Source organism: Leptosomus discolor, chromosome 2 (assembly GCF_034619465.1).
Source record: "Leptosomus discolor isolate bLepDis1 chromosome 2, bLepDis1.hap2, whole genome shotgun sequence".
NCBI lineage: Eukaryota > Metazoa > Chordata > Aves > Leptosomiformes > Leptosomidae > Leptosomus > Leptosomus discolor.
In genome coordinates, this window is record NC_141392.1 from 37,101,779 (window position 1) to 37,119,985 (window position 18,207).

Here is an 18,207-nt window from a genome sequence, read left to right on the forward strand (position 1 = left end):
TTAAAACTAGGCTTATTTTATTTACAAAGTTTACTTTTCCTTCCAACAACAAAATGTGCAGGAGGATTTACTACATGTTATACAATGTAAAAATAGACTTTAAAAAGCCAGAACAATGTGAGTAAAACTGTACAATGTTTGTTTCCTGCTCCAGTTCATTGCACTATTAAGTTAAAATGGATGAGTTGTCATGCCCAGAAGACTTAGTGTAGGATCAGAAAATCCACACACACAGAGGAGGTAAATGCATACTGGTTTAGGTATAGTGCAAAATGGAAAAATAATATGAGTTATATCCACGGAAAGCTTCTTATCACAGAAGTGAGCATGGTTAATTCTGAAAGGCAGCACTCTTCATGTAGGACACAGAACTGCAAAAGAACCACAAATACATCTTGATAAACATCAGTGAAGATGGTCTGTATAGAAATGTACTGTATACACTAAAATACTTAAGTGTTGACTTCTGCCATATTAGTAACAGGGTAAAATCTAGAAATCAGTTCAAACTGCTAATTATGATATCATCCTCTTCTCAAAAGATAATTAAGTGACACAACCCACTATTGTTAACTAATATTATTCAGAAATGAGTTAACTAAAGGTCATGTCTTAAACAGTGCTTTTTGTGATGTTCTGTTAGAAAATAGAACATTAAATAAAAGGTGACAGATGCAGTTATATTTTAAAAATATCCACTGACAAGTTGAGATTCTAACTACTTTCTAATTCTGGTGCATGTACTTCAATCACACAATCACAGGAAGATAAGACATGTCCTTCACATGTTTCTCATTCCTGTTTCACATGTAAGACACAAACCTCAGAGCAATCCAGCTTTCAAACCAATGCTAGCACAACACAAAAGCAAATAAAGAAGTCAAGTGTAACAACTAAACAAAAACATCAAAGGCAAGAAAAATGTTCTTGTTAGCTGAAATACTTGCATGATTAAATAGAACAAGATGTAAATTCTTGCTTTATTAAAACAAAAAACTGGGTTTTTTCAAGCCATTACTAGAAGCTTGAAAGATCAGATACGAAATAGCAAAGCAAGCTTAAAGATGGAAAATTATTCTGCTTTCATGACATCTACATTCAGAAAAAAGCCTAAAAGCAAATAACACCAGACATAATTCATGCATTTTACTCAGTAGTGATGTAAGACATATTATTTTTAGCACTGTATTTTTATGTCACAATTACTCTTCAAGAACAATTGGAAAAGAAAACAAAGCTTAGCAATAAATACATCTCAGAACAGTTTACTGTAAGGACACATCTGATTTCCAAGGCAATTATTTCAGCTATAAATACATTCTTACATATTGTTACATATAGTAGTTATGTTTTAAGAATGACACAATTATTTACACTTACATGTGCTCTCCAATTAAGGAAAAAAATAATTAACCTTGCAGGGGTACAGAGAATGATTTATTCAGTTTGCATATCATACCGGTAGTACATAAAGTTAAATCTTCAAATTTTTTTAAGACCGGAAGTAAAAACTATTGATCTTGAAATAACGTGTCTAGATAGGATACCAGACAACCTATCCCTAATATCTGGATTCTGTGTATATCTACAGGTTAACATTTCACAGATATAATTGATTTGTTCCGTAAGCAGCTAAATTAAGGAACCCTTGCTTCCAGTGGACTTCCCTCAGATATTCCTCCTTACCCTCATAACAATAAAGCCAGGTAATTCCCCTTCTCACAATGACTTCCTCAGCTTCTATTTTAAATTTGCTATGAACTCCATCCCAGCAGATAATCCCCACATTGTTCTTCTGCCCTCACGCCACCAAACCAATAGGAACTACTGTAAGTGCATTCACCAGTATGTGAACTCATAACAGCTATCTGACCAACTGGATGCTGGCTTTTCAAAGCCAGTAGCCTTTAGCTCAATAGAAACAGTGGTTTCAGTCCTTCTACCTAAATGCAGTTCCCTACAGTATTTGTTAAATGCAGTTATTCCTGCAATGCTTCTTTCTGTCTTGTAGGGTTGAAATTGGCAGTTGTTATTTGTGAGGCTGAAAAGACAATGTGACTGCACAGAGGCATTTTCTTTAGAAAGCAAACTAAACTTGCATACTTCAAGGATTACAGATGCTACTACTTGTTGCATTACTGTACTTGGCAAATAATTCATAATGCAGCAAGTCATTACATTATACATGCAAGAAGAAAGACTGAAAGCTTCTGTAAAAAAAAAATTCTATGGGTATAGTCAATAAAAACATGCTTTCATCTAGGGATATGGTACCTATTCTTGTTGCAACACCTAAAAGCAACGCAACTACAAGATATGACAAAAATATCTCCATCTGTGCTCCCTGGTTTGCAGCTTAACTTGTGCAAAAGAAACAACGCTGCTTACTTGCTTGCGTAGGTCTTTCAATGGAAACAAACACAATGTTTTCAAAGCTCATTGTATTTGTTAAACCATCAAAAAAGGATCAGTAGAAAGATCTAAGACAAAGAATTTAACTGTGTTGACTTGGTATTTCTTTCCCTGTCAGCAAATGCATTCCCTCACCCTCTTCCAAATCTCAGTTTCTACTTCATGACTCCTAGTGATAAAATATAACAACAATATTAATATATTAAAATATATTCAGAAAAAATTAAGCACAATTGCAAATGCTTATCAATCTCACGTTACCATCTATTTTAATTCTAAATCTATAAAATATAATATGAATCACACTGGTGGGAGAAGAACTACAATTTACTTGCAAAGCAAATCGCTAAGTCCCTTTCATTATTACTAACTTCATGGATGGAAATGTTCACTGAAAAACAAAAAGAAACAAAACCTCACAAACTGAAAAAAAATTCTCTTGAAAATAATTTAGGTTGCATCAAGAGTAACACGAACAAGAAAAGGTAAGTTACTGCATTGTACAAAAACCTACATAAGAATATGTACACAGTCTGGCTTTGGGATACTTATCTCTGAGGAGATACTCCCTATGCAATAGGTCCAGAGGAGAGCTAACTGATTACTGGAAAGAGGAACTTAATTAAACACTTTGGGGCCCACAAGGGGGCGGTAGAAATTGGAAAAAGAGGTTGCTTTAAAGAAGCAAACACGAGAAATAATTTCAAAATTAATAATCCTATTCAGAAATGCATATGGAGGTGGTTTTTTTTTTTTTTCCCCCTAAACATGAAATGCACCGAGTTGCACTGGCCTTTTCCACTACTTTTATCATACCGGATTTGCACATCCCATGTTCTGAGGATTTCTACTGCCAGCACTTCAGAAGCATTAGCTGGTTACGGAAAAAAGTGCAAGAATCATCCACGGTAACATACAAGGTCAACAGCAGATCTGGTTGCAGAACTCTCTTTCAAGTTCCAGTCCTATGCTCCAGCTCTTGCCCAAACTGCCTTCCCAAAACAAACCTACTCAATCATTAAATGAAGATATCCAGTATTAGATGGCACACACAGAGAGGGTTGTCTGTGTGTCTTCCTACATGATCCAAATTTAGTCTTTCACAAATCTCAGAATTATTTTGGCATTTAGTTCAACATATTCAAGATGGTGACACTTCTACAAAAGACTGTGAAATTCAGAGAAAATATAAACTTATTTCACTGTCATTTTTACCAGGACACCAGTGAATTTGGCGTAATTTCTTGTTAAATCAACACTCGCTGCTCAATCCTACAGTTCCATTAACCTTTCCAGGTTCACAGCGTTCTTCTTTTATTTGTCCCATTACATTATGCCGACAATACTACGGCAATTGTTAGAATCACTTTTTTCCTGATTTTTTTTCTTCAGCTCTTGCTTCTTACAATCTAAGTAACTTTTCAACAGTAACCAACAATACTGGGCAAGTTTATTACTAATTCTGTGGACAGCTATAACACCCACATAAGACTGCATGTTCTAATTTTCTAAATTCCATAGAGTAAAGACAGTGCTGCTTTAAAAAAAAATCATTAAGGACTTGTAAGGTTTTGGGGTTTTTTTGCTCTGCTGTCCTGACAAATGCCACACTAACTGGGTTTTCCATACAGCTACACATACCCTATCGTCATATATAATTTGCTGACTGTTTTTCTGTTGTAAGACTGGAAAAAATGTTCCTCAAAGGAAGAAGTAGCTAACAGATTTTAACAGAACAAAGTATCTTTGGTGACATAATTCACACACCTCAAATTCTCACTTCTTGATTAAAGATTAATAAATAGAAATGAAAACCATTCAGTGTAAGACAACAGCTGGATCATAGAGTGAACAAATGTAAAATCAATACAATTATCACTATACCATACAGATGATTATTACTGGGTCCAAAACTTGTTATCCTCCTGCTTTTTTTTGAAAACAAATTCAAACCCCTAAATCCTCATAAGCATTTTCATCTTGCCAAGACATTTTTAATCTTTCCAGTGAAGAGAGCAGACTCTTCAAAAAGCAGGTCACTCCTTTTATTTTGAAATTCAAGGAATAGGTTGGAATTTCACATACATAAGCTGATCTGAAAGTTGCTTTAAGCAATTGTATAAAACCATCTAATCTCCCTTTAACAAGCTTTAAAAATAATTTCCAGATGATAGACAGGTGGCTGGGAGTATTTTGTGCCACATATGAAGCCTCACTGAGGCTTCAGTCCAGAGGTTTTAGTGGCAGAAAGAGAAACAGATTACAACTTCAGAAACAATTCGAAGACTTGATGATCTTAGAGGTCTATTCCAATCTCAGGATTCTATGATGCTATGACTTTGCCTGTTGCACAGGATAAATCTACATTGCAATTTAACACTGTCAGATGAGCTATAAACATTTAACATAATCTAATCATAGCAATGTGAGGCTTAGTTAAGGCTACATTGAAAGCAAGAATAAAATTCTGGGCTCACTAGCTTGTACGACTGCTTGCCATTGTGCAAACAGACCCACAGAAGAGTAAGAAAGGCTTAGTTCAGCTCAGTAATGAAATGGTGGCTGAGGGGAAATCACCTTTTCCTTTCAGTATGAGTGATGTGAGTGATTACTCTTCATACTCTCATTATTTGTGTTTTGCAATTTAGAGACAAAAGTGCTTGTATATGATGACCTGTTTGACCCAACACATTTAATGTGCATATTACATTTTCATAATTGTCACACCTAGCTAGCAGAACATCCCCAGTGATTTTAAAGTCACGAGCATGCAGAGGCAGAGGTAGGAAGGAACCTCAGTATCAAGCTTCCTCAATCAGCCTGTCACATGTTCAGCTAATGTACTTTTACAAGCCTTCTCTGCAGATTTCACCATTTCCCTAGGCAGCCAGTTTCTTTTCAGTATGAAATTTGAAAGGTTTTCTGGATAGCTACATCTAAAAATAAGAGCAGACACTGTAAAGAGCACTATTCATTCCAATTGGCTTCTACCAGATGTGTTATGAAGAGCAAACAGCGTTATTGACAACATATCAATATCTTGGGTCAAAGGTTCTGCTTCACAAAACTGAAGTTTAGTGCCACCACCATTAAAACAGCCTTGATCTTGAGCCTAAAAGACTCTCAGCTCATAAGCAAACACATCTGTCTAATTTAAGGATTTTCAGAAAGGGTAATTAAACAATAGAGAAATCAAAAGAATCAACTGAAAGGATCTCTGCATTCTTAATGTATGTGGTAGCTCTGCAACCCTACACAAAACTTAGAAATGTGCCTCTTCCAGCAGGAAGTCTGTCGGAGCTTCTAGAATACTGCATGGCAATCTCTTCAGATTTTCTGAAGCAAAAGCACATTAAGTTTCATCCACAACTTTAACCTGAACATACTTTCAAGTCTCTGCATTATAAGAGTGATTAGAAGTCTGTGTTATAAATACAAAAACCTTTAAAAATCACATGGAGGGAGTTGAGTCAAATGATTGTATTTGAAAAAATAGTGAGACTTGGAAAGCATGATACCAGAAGAACAACATGAAGCATACGAACATGAAGCAGAACATAATATACATTTGGGTGGTAAATAAAAAGGCATCCACCATCCTTTCGCAAACCCTTTTGTTCAGATCTTGGGAGTTTGATGAATATGCTAAACTTTAAACACTGAAGAAGATAGTACCATTCATATGTCAAGAAATAAGAACATAAGCACTATGTTCTAGGCAAAAACAAAGTTAGAAGAAAAAGGTTTAAATGTAATTTAACAACCTGGAAAATACCTGGAAGAACTACTTAAAGCTAAAGCCAGCAGTGATTTTCAATGTCTGACATTCTATTAATCATAGAATCATTAGGTTGAGAGACCTCTTAAGACCATCTAGTCCAACCACTGACCTAATACCACCATGCCCTCAAGTGCCACATCAACACGTTTTCTGAACACCTGCGGGGATGGTGACTCCACCACTTCCCTGGGCAGCCTTGTCCAATGTTTGACTACTCTTTTGGTAAAGAAATTTTTCCTAATGTCCAATCTAAACCTCCCACGGTGCAACTTGAGGCCATTTCTTCTCGTCCTATCGCTTGTTACTTGGGAGAAGAGACTGACACCCACCTCACTACACCTTCCCTTCCAGGCAGTTGTAGAGAGTGATAAGGTCTCCCCTTCAGTCTCAGTCTCCTCTTCTCCAGCTAAACAACCACAGTTTCCTCAGTTGCTCCTCATAAGACCTGTTCTCCAGACCCTTCACCAGCTCCTTTGCCCTTCCCTGGACACACTCCAGCACCTCAATGTCTTTCTTGCAGTAAGGGGCCCAAAACTGCCCACGGTATTCGAGGTGCAGCCTCACCAGTGCTGAGTACAGGGGCACGATCACTTCCCTACTCCTGCTGGCCACACTATTGCTGATAATGCCCAGGATGCTGTTGGCCTTCTTGGCCACCTGGGCACACTGCTGGCTCATGTTCAGCTGGCTCTCGACCAGTACCCCCAGGTCCTCTTCTGCCAGGCAGCTTTCCAGCCACTCATCCCCAAGGCTGTAGCGCTGCATGGGGTCAACATATAAGACTGGAAAACAAATGACTCATACACAAACCTTTTAAATAAAATGTGAAGAAGGTATAACTAGCAAATGTAAAATAAAGAATTTTTACTATTGATCAGAAGGTAACACTTAAAATGAAGCTATAAACACTTTATCTAGCAAATGGATTATTACTATAAGCAGTTTGAATTCAAATTCTGAAAAACCAGTACAACACAAGTTTTTAACTACAGCCATTTAACTTTGTAAGCCAGAAGGCTCTGCTCCTGCTGATGTCCTTCAGCTATTTGAATATATACCACATACTTTGCTATATTATACTATCACAAACAAAATAACACGTTTTATTTATGAACTATACGCTCAGAAACCTCGGACAAAATAGAATAGAATATAAATGAGAGCTCTGTTTGATAAAAGGGCAACACAATTCATGAATGCTATAGGACTACTCTTTTCAAATACACCTTGTCTGTACATTAAGTTAATTTAGAACAAAAAAAAAATCCCTGCTATGAAACATACTCACCCTTTAAAATATAGTCTGTTAACAAGCTTGGCACTTTCTCGCTATCCTCTTTCATGGCATGCAGGACTAAGTATGAAAAAAAAAATTCAGATATTTAGTCATAAATTAAAGACAACACTCTCAAAACAAATACCACGTAGCTGTTTCAACCACTCACAGGGATATTACTACCACATTAGTAAGAAAACTCTTAACTGGCATATGAGAAGAGACAATGAGACACATCATACCTCCACTTTTCATTTGTGTAATTCTCACTGAACTCCACAGTAGATGGATTCAAGAGACCCATTTTACATGGTTAACTATTGCAGTACAATGTTATCAGTTGTAACAACAACAAAAAAAAACCCACCTCTTCCCTGTAAAAAAACTCTCCAAAAGAAAGCCACCACATCCAAAACTAAACTGTGCTAACCACTACAGTAGGAAATCTTAGGCAAAAAAAGTACACTCATCACTTAATTTATTTCCTTGATCTTCATCTTGACTCATGGGAAAATAACACTCTTCTGGAGAAATGCTGCTGTGAATGATCTGATGAAAATACTGTGTTTTTTCTCCCCTGAAACAGTGAACATTAGCAGCTGTAGCTTAGAAAAAATTTAAATACATGACTGAATTTGGCATTCACTTAGAATAATGCCAAAAGGCCACTGTTGTGACTTGTATCAAATCAAAATTGTCCATCCTCACATATTTCTGAAGAAGGAAAAATATTGGGACTAGCTCAACTTGACACATATAAGCTTGTCTGTTACTCCATAAACAAAAACAACGGCAGTCCTTTATGAAGTGCTCTGGACATAACTGAAAGACTCAGAAGTACAGAATTATACTGAATAGCAGTATTTAATAAACTCCAAATTCTTCATATGAGACACTGAACTTGAAATACACCAAGGTGCTTTATTTCAATTTTTATGCTGAAGACAGACATTAGTATTCACAACTGTGGAATAATACACAGCTTTGAAAGAAAAAACAACCAAACAATCCCAAACACCTGCTTTACTATCTGCCTTAACACCAGCAGAGAGTGTGTCAGCAATCTGCAACTGAATCACAGGAACAAGCTCCAACCAGACCACAGAAGGCAATACTGTTAATACTCTTTACAGTGCATTTGTACAAGACATTTTGTTAAGAAACCACCAAACACAAAAAGTTTTCAGCAGGCTTTAACCTCTCTCAGATTAATACTGGTTTTTTGAGAATATTTTCAGGTGAAATTTAAATATGGCAAGAGGATAAAATTTGTCTGCAGGAGTAAATACAAAACAAAAAAATCAATTTGTCACTGAATAAGTATGAATTACCAGTCAGGGGTGCCTACTGCAGAAAAATAAAGGGAATTTAATTCCTGCTTAAACACTTAATTTACCCCAGAATTTGTATAGTATTTAATTTCTCTTGCCAGGAACCAACCAGTGAGCCTCCTACTATCCCTCAGGCACCTGTGGAATCACAGACCCGTGCTGCTGGAAAGCACCTTAAGATGTATTTAGATCCAAAGCCCTACACTGAGATTTGATCAAATACATTGATGCACTCTACCCTCTATTTTTAAACTGTTCCTATAAACCTCAAATGAAGGAGATGCCATTGATTCCCAGAGATGTTCTGCTGTATTTAACCACCTTAATATTTTTTTTTAAAAATACAACCTTATTTTTAATGCAAATTAGAATTAAAAAAACCAACAAAACAAAAACAGGTGACTTAAAACTTCTAAATAATTTTGAAGATCTGGCCCAAAAAGATATGAAGGAAGGAGAATTCAAAGCACTGTCAAAACTCTGTTTGGTTTATACTTCCTAATTCTTAAAATTTCTTAACAACAACAACAAAACAACAGAGAGAAGCAGGCTATTTCAAAGGCAATCAAGTGCAATCATTATACAACTACTCATCCATTCCCATTTTTGAAAGTCGTTACAATAACCTCAATAACTTAGCAAGTTTAAACAAACAGGGGAGTAGATCAGGTACTATAAGACAGCATTGCCAGATTCCATGACATGCAGTATTTTCCGTAAGGCCCACCTGTTGAAGTAATGTGAAAACATTTACTTTCTGTTACATGCAAGTTTCTAGCCTTCAGGGTTTCAGAGAACAGCTAGAAAACAAACACACCACAAAGGCTCAGAAAACAAGTAAAAACTGGCCAACATTCATGGTAAAAAATCATGCAACTTTACATACATGCCACAGGGTAAGGGGGAAGAGATAACTGTATGGATTCACTCTGGTTTTGAGCAACCACAGTTGAAAATACAAAGAAGGAAGCATCAGTAGGGGAACTTCATATGCTTACTTTTGGTTAATGTTTGAAGATCTTCAACAGATGGGGGTCCATTTTTCTTCTCATAAGGAATGACGGTTGTTAAGTACTGTCAAATGAAAAACAAGAGTAACTGGATAGTGTTTTCATGCAATTTATTTGCTTGCATTTTATTTTGCAAAAATGGTAGCAACTGAAATTGCTAGCCACAAATAAAAGCTTTTCAAAAGAGATTGATTCTACTTTCCTATCCCAAAGCTTTTATCACAGAAGCCAACTTCTATCTGTAACAAGTTTCTCTGTCTGGTTTCTTCCTCAGAGCCTATGCACACCAACAGTAAAATCTTTCCTCTTCTCACTCTATAAGTCAACCAGAAATCCTTCATGTATTTAAAGTACTCCTTACAATCAAATAAAAGGTGAAAGAATGACCTTCCCACCACCTTCCCTCAAACAACACTTTAATGCAGATGAATAATTTTCAAACTTGCTCTTAAAAAAAAAGGTATAAATACCATGCAAGCATCACCAGTTGTATCCAAAATCAGAAAGTAATTCTTTCTTTCCTGGAAGTACATTAAAGAAAAAATAAATCTTTCCAGGTAAATATTGATGTTGCCTTCCAATAACTTGTGAAACTGGTAACAGCTTTTAAAGGATTTGAGAGCATAACTGATAGAGGCTGTGGGGGTGCTTAAAGTAAGGTGTTCATGTTAGTAGAAGTGTGCTAACAAGTATTTGGGAAAATCAATCAATCAATCTTCAAACTTGGCCTGTGCTGCGTTCGCACCTCAAAACACATTTTCTCAGTGACTGGTGAACTCTTACTGAGAATGTAAAACATTCCAAGGATTCTGACAGATCAAAGAGCATTGCTCAGTCACAGCTCTGAAAGTGATCGACAGTCCTCTGTGCAAAGACAATTAGGCTGCCCTTCAGTTAGGTGAAAATGAAAACAGACAACTTTTGCCTTCCGACAGTATACACTTCCAACCAGAAGTAACAAAGCAAGCTTAATTAAACATAAGACTGCACCATTTGGATTTTGATTTAAATTCTCAGTTTTAATAGCTGAGTGTGCTAACACATTGTTTCAAACGAACTCCATTTTTGTTCTATTTACTCTTCACTGAAATCTTCCATTCTTGTCAGCTTTAAAAGAAAAAGCAAAAATTTTCTTAAATCTTTCAGGATTTTCGTACCTGCAGTGCAACCAAGATTTATTTTCCAAGTCTTGAAGCAACCCTGTTGCTCTTTTAACGAAGGCATTTAGGCGACATCTTACTTTGCAGCCCATACGAATGTGTATTCTTCTTAAAGAGGTCAGTATTTCAAAAGCACTGAACTTGCTGGAATTTTCCCTAATGAAAAAGCTTCCTGAAATCTTCATAGACTCAATTTTTATGAATTTAACAGGGACTGTATTCTGGGTTAACAGCTACAAGGCAGTAGGCAAACCAACCCTCTATCATTTAAATTGAGAGATATATGGTTCTCCATGTAACAATCACAAAACACATTATATATAAGGTCTGCTTCTCTCCTAGTGGCAGCACTTCAGCAAGAGTCAAGTGTAACTCAGTCTTAGTGAAGAGGTTCACTTTGCAGAAGGAGATTTACTGTGACAAAACGCAGATGTAACAGTTGCCATGTTTAGAGCGGGATCATGCACCTTGTGCTCCACCATATCCAAAAGCCAAACAGACTCGGTTCTGTGTCACTTAAGGGAACCTATTGTACAAGATGTACTGACACCTCACCGAGACCTTATGCAAACACAGGGCGCTTTTCTCCCTCCCTTTTCCTTTTGCAGTTTCTCACATCCGCTTAGCACACCACAGGAAAGTATGCAACGCTTCTTAGGAAACAGTCAGTTTTCAATTTCTTTTCCAGCAGATGTAACCAAGGGGTATCATTAGAGAACTGCACTCTTACTAAAATTACTGGAATCAATACCTAGATATAAGGCTGTTAAATCTGCAATCACTGTCAGAGGTGAAAGTAGATCTACTAACCCAGAAATCAGATCTCAGGCTGTCATTTCCAGCCTTCAGAACTAAGTGGCATTCTACCCTTTACCTAGACCACAAATTACTAGGACATGCTTCACTGGACCAAATACCAAACACCTGTAAACTCCATCTTCCCATTTTCCTCTCTAATAATAAGAATAATAAAAATAAAAAGTAATTGCTTTCTTAGTTTCCAGAAATCATCTTGTTTTTCTCATGAATACTTTGCCGCTATAACAATAAGCCTCTGTAATAGCACTATAAAACCTCATTCCCTGAATTGCTGTGCGAAGGATATATAAAGGAGGAAAAAGTGACTAGTATGCAGCTTACTAACATAGACAAGTGTTAAGTCTACTGTGACCTCTAAATTTTTGAGGCACATTTGACAATATGATAAGCAGCAATTCCCACTGCAATTTGTAATCACCCATAAAAAGTGTCTGATATGTATAAAAATTGAAATGAAGATGACTATCTTGAATTTTCTTCTGGAAATATGATCACAGAAAGAGCTACCAACATTTCAACGGCTTTTATGCAGCTGATATTGGTTTTTTGCAACTGCATTATCAGATGGGAATAGGGAGTTCCTCTTTAAATGGGAAGTTTCTCTTTAAATGTTGAAAAATTCCAAGTAATTTTCACTTACATCTCAAACGCATGCACAAACAAAAGTACTAAAATTTTAAAAAAAGAAAGTACCCACTATCAGAGCAATACTACCCAGAAAATAGTAAAGGTGGTAAATGCCACTAAAATTCATGAGTGACATGAGTTCTGAAATAACTGTACAAACTTGTCATAAGCTTTGTGACTGTATGTGTATGAACTTCTAGCTTCTAAGGTACACAAAATACTGTCTGTCCTTGTATTTTTTTTTTGAGCACAACTCCGATTCTAACTTTTCCGTGAGAGCAGAAAACATCTGAATGTGAGTTTATAATGACAATACACCATGAAATACCATTAAAATAAATATTCTGAGAGCAGCACTAAGCAACTGAACATCTAACACTTTTTCTACTCTGCAACTTGCTGCAATAAGAAGATGATGTAATATTTTAAAAGCAGGGTGAAGGTTTGGTAATGTGACAAAAACCAATGAACCAGATGAAAACTGAACAAAACCCAAATGCCATAGAAAAATAGCTTTCCAGGACTAAATCAGAAAAGAGATGGTATCTTTCCTACTTTTCTACCCTATTTTTCATTTTAAGTTCTTGTTATTTCCACGATTGGCTTTAGGATAAAGGAAGGGAAAAACACGCCCGTAACTCTGCTAAGAAGGCTATAGTATAAGATAAATCAGAGGAAAAGTATGATCAACAAGAAGAGTAATGTTAGTAAACTAACTCCAAAAAATGACTGGAAGAGTTATCCAATCAGTGTTACTGTTAATATATGATGATGCTACTTAAGTCTAGAAAGTTAGGAGGCAGTCAAAGAAGAAAAGGTGCATTTGAACAGAGACTTGCAGAGAAAACAAGTCTTTTAACCACAAGTAAGAGGGGCTGACATAGCTAAATATGTTCACTTTATGAAAATACATGTATTTAAACCAGCTAAAGATACAGGTAAGCAGCTGTAATTAATTATTAAATGGTAAAGATAACAAAATAAAAAAATAAAAAAAAAAATAAAAAACAACAGCGCAGCTACTGCTTTACCAGTATTGAGATAATGTAGAGTGATAAAAACTCAGTTAGGTAAGTTCTATGCATGTGTTCAAGATCCCCAAAGCTCAGGACAAATAGCTGGATCTATGTATTCATGACCTCTCATACATATACCTTGTTGGAGAAAGAGGGTAAGTCCACCATTTCTAACCTCATGATTCAAGAATAACTTCAAAGGAGTTCTTTTACCTCCTGAACTGCTCTGCAGGATACTCTAGTCATCTTCCAGACAAAAACCTGATCAGCCATGACTTCTACACTACCAGGCAGTTTATTGCCTCAATGGACTTCTCACCAGGGAGGAGGGCAGAATCTAATGCACTCTTCTGACACAGCTGCATAAACTATATGGGTGGGTATGCATTAAATAATGTGAAATACCAGTATTTTGCAACGTGTGCCAAAAGGCTAAACAATACCATAAGCATTAACACTTTACCAAAATACAGAATACATTTAATAAAATACATACTACAGTTCTGAAACAAACAATTAAGTATGACTATGAAATAAAGCCCAAGAACCTTGCTTCTTAGGTATACGTAACATCTATAATGACACCCACAGAAGCTGGGCCTCTGTGCTGTATATTTCAACATTTAGTCAACGAAAAGACACAAACTAGTCTATTTTGTATCAGTAATTTGCATTGCACACATTTGTCTGCTTTTAACATCATGCAGTTTTCAAAGACAAAAGGACACACAGTAGAGTCCATGCATTTTCCAGAGGCTACTCTGTTTTTAGATATATCAGCTCTGAACATTTGAAGAAAAGAAAACAAAACCTTTTTTGAGTTCGAGATATTACCCAAGTCCTTAATGCTGAAAGCTGAAATGTTATGCCTAACCTGTTACATATTCCTCTATTGGATATTAGATTTTCACAGACATGCAACGTATCTGAAGCACGCATTATGCGAAAACAGACTGTTAGTCTGGGGTAAGAAATAAAGGTTATTATTTCAGTGCATCAGGATATCAAGTCCTGACTGTCTCAAGCTGTTAAGGAGAGAAAATGACTGTAAGCTGACCAAAGTCCCAAGGCAGGGAAAGAGTACAGATTCCAACATTTTTGTCCTATTTTCTCAGCATTTATCTTCAACTATTGTCAATTTTCAAGATCTCAACTCCTACTGAAAGTGCAGGCAAAGAATGAGGAAAACAGAGAAGATAGCCCAGCACCTGTTTCTCTCCACCCGAGTTTCCAAATGTGTAGCGGAAGCCATTCTGTATGACATTTGAGATCCCTTCCATGCTGAAGCGCTAAAAGTAGTGAAAACATAGCAGAAAGAAAAAAGGGACAGAGAAAAGTTCAGAAGACTATTAATCAGTGTTTATCAAGACTGTAAGACAAATGACAAAGACAAGCTGTAAGACGCATTTCAGCACATTTCTACTTTTTCATTCACCTACTTAATTTTTATTATTAAAAAGTAAACCTTATAATGACAGTTAGACAGTATATCTACATCAAAATTTAATCAAACAAAATCCTCACAGTGCAGACCCAATAATCACAACTTGCCATTTGAGGCGGTTTCATTTTGAAATCTAAAAAATAGTATTCCTGAAAGTTTAGTTCACAGTAACAATCTCCTTTACAATTCATGTTTGAGCAATATACTTTTACAGACACTGCTGAGACCAATTTTTCAGATTTTAAGCACCTACTAGAAACATTGTTCAGAGGTAGTCATTTTCAGCTCTACGTTTTTAGAACATTTTGTGCTTTCATGCTTCCTTTTCCACAACTGAAGCCACAACTAGTATTCCCCGTTTATTTGTAATATGATAAATATATGAAATTAGTTAATAATGCACTCACTCATACTAATTTCAAGCTCCACTACATAGAATCACGGAATCCAAATAAAGAAAAAATTAATATATAATCCAATCACAGTTTTTTCCTTGAACTTTGTAAAAAAAAAGTAAAAGTAAAAAAAGTCAAAAAAAAATCAAAGCAATTTTGATGTTTAGCATGAGATTCAAAAATCAGCAACTGAGAAGAACATAAAAAGAAGAAACTGTTAAGCTGCCGACACAGGGCAGTATGATGCGCACACCTCGGCATGCTTATCTGAATGAATTAATTTATGGGAGGGGGAATAAAATGTGCTGGAATACAGTATTCATTTGCTTTCTAAAGCACAATGAGGTCAGTAAACAGACACAGATGTTGTCAAAGCCATCTTAACTCTTTTAAGATATCCTGCTTAAAGGAACTCGTATCTTCAAGCCCTGACTATTTTTAATTACTCCCCAGTTTGCCCTTGTGAGAGAGGTAAAAGTTTTAGAAATCTAAGAAAGTGATTTACCCAAAGACTGTAACAAGGACAAAGAACTAAAACCTCTATTTATTAAAAATCAATTCTAGTGTCTACAGGAGAATTGATTTTCTTTGAGTACGAAAATTTAACCGTACTTCCAAGCTTTGTATTTAAACGAGACTTCATTATAGTTTTAGTTAATAAAATGGCTAATTTATACATTATTTATTAACAGAAACTCATTCTTCACAAAGTTACCTGAACATACTACCTGTACGCATATTCTAGCACTTTCTTAAAGGAAAATAAAGAGCATTGCAGGAAGTAAGCTTGCACCGCTTTCTGGGAGAAGGCTCTCAAATCTGTACTTGGTGACAGTGAAAGATGTTTTCAAAGGAATGCAGCCTACAGTTTTATTTGGGAGCTAGTCTGTTCAATCCCTCTCAGAAAGCAATCTGACACACCTGTATCTTGAAGCAATCAAATATGAAAATGTCTTATATTGGGATCACATACAGCTATACTTGAAAGCTTTCTTCAAGTCTCTGAACTTGAAACTAACCAGAATAGCTTATTAATTACTTGAGTCAAGTTTCAAAACCAAATAATTATTTTTCTTTCTAGTTAGAATACCACTTCTTGTTTTTCCATGATCGAGAACCAAAAAGGAGTACATTTGAACTTTTCACTGGGCTCTTGCAAAGCGAAAACAATACAAAATCGTCATCAAGACATACACTTACAGTTCCATTAAAACTTATCTATGTACACAAACACTTTTCACTAGATGAACAAGATCAGAACTCCATGTATGTTATATCACAGGTATCTTATTCTTGTAAGTTTAGAAACAGACTATGAAGAATTAATGTTCCATTACAAATATTTACTCCTTATGTTTGAAAAACAAAACCAAAAACCTTCTGATGTCAAACTGAAGGATTCTTTCTGGGATTTAGCCAAGATCTACAATACATGAGCCACATTTTCTGCATCCTGTAATAGACACTAAGAAATTCTAACATTAATATCCCACTTAATTTAAAATTATACTAGACAGACAAGAAAGAAAGAATTCCATTCACAAGATAATAATCTAATTTATTTCATTCTCTGCCTCCTATTATGCAAACTCTGAAAGACAGTCTTCCTTTCGTTGCTATGTTCTGTAAAGAATAAACCAAATTATCTCCTCCTGTATATCTACACTACACTTTGGCCTCACCCCTGCCTCTCGTTGGATGTAGTAACTCTGCTACAGGTTTCAAGAGATCCAGGGTAAAGGTTCCGACCTAAAACCCAACATGATCAATGAATATCTGTACAACTACACCAACAATAATACTGAATTTCCTGCAAGACTAACAGTGGTACACACATACTAAAATTCACACAGTGAAACCAAATAGATCAACGAGTCTGCCTGCTGACAACAGAACTCACAGCAGTACATCCAAACCCAGTATTATTTTGCAAGAAAGGTATGCTGATTCCAGGCTAATTTGCAAACAACATAAAAACCTTTTTTGAGTATGAGAAGAGTAAAATGTTGTATGATCTTGTGAAAAAAATAATCTCAATAGAAATTGCCTAAGCCTTGTCTGCGAATGAAGGCGTGGAAGCAGGTGTACCAGGTATCTTAATACTACTTCCCATAGGGAAAAAAAAAACAACAAAAAACAAACCTCTGAATGTATAAACAGTTACGAAAATTTTCTTACTGTTCCAGGCATATGACCTCTTTCTTGTTTGCCATTCTGAGGACTACCATTTTTCAGCTTCTTTTTCTTCTTTGCCGTTTCTTTGTGCTCTCTCTGTTTGTTTTGTACTTCGATGAGGACAGAAATGAAGCTGTTTTTCACTTCCTTCTCAAACTCCAACTCATCTCGTAGAGCCAACTGCTGTACCAGTTCCTCGGAATAATCCTTAATAGCAGTCTCGATTTCTTCCAGCAGTTCATTTAACTCAGCAACGGACAATCTTTTTACTCCTATAAATAGTTCATATAAAAAGTAATCTGTCAAGATTTTAAGCATGACAATACTTGTACGAATTACAAGAAAAAAGTACTCAACTTTCAAAACAAAAAATTCAATTCAATGGTAAGAGAACAAAACAATATTCCTAAAGAAATAAACACTTCACAGAGGCAACTAGATTAGCAACAAGAAGATGGTTAAACTTTGTTCTCATTTCTGAGAAATCTGAGATAATTTGCAAATATGAAGAGCATGTTGTACTTAAGGGAGCTGAAGTAAGTGCTAAACTTCTAACACTGACACCTCTGTTAACTATTACTTTCCACCTACACTCACTGTTCAAAGTAAAAGGTCTCCATATTTTCTGACACAACAATCAACACTTCGGCATTTCTGGAATCCTTGGATTTTTCACCTACAGTAAGAAAGATAGAAATGACGAGCAAGGGAATCTTCTTGGGAATATTGCTAAGGTATGCATGCATATTAATAAAAGCTTG

General features: G+C 35.9%; 1 protein-coding gene across 1 annotated transcript in view; it reads right to left on the reverse strand.

Moving 5' to 3' along the window:
- FEZ2 (fasciculation and elongation protein zeta 2) overlaps positions 1 to 18,207 on the reverse strand; it is a 27,897-nt gene continuing 9,690 nt past the window's right edge. The window contains exons 5-9 of the mRNA XM_086460918.1: positions 17,450 to 17,718; positions 14,641 to 14,721; positions 9,799 to 9,874; positions 7,482 to 7,547; positions 1 to 371 (exon numbers count right to left, since the gene is read on the reverse strand). Coding sequence (XP_086317044.1) covers positions 355 to 371; positions 7,482 to 7,547; positions 9,799 to 9,874; positions 14,641 to 14,721; positions 17,450 to 17,718 — 509 coding nt within the window. The 3' untranslated portion in view covers positions 1 to 354. The remainder of the gene's footprint in view (positions 372 to 7,481; positions 7,548 to 9,798; positions 9,875 to 14,640; positions 14,722 to 17,449; positions 17,719 to 18,207) is intronic.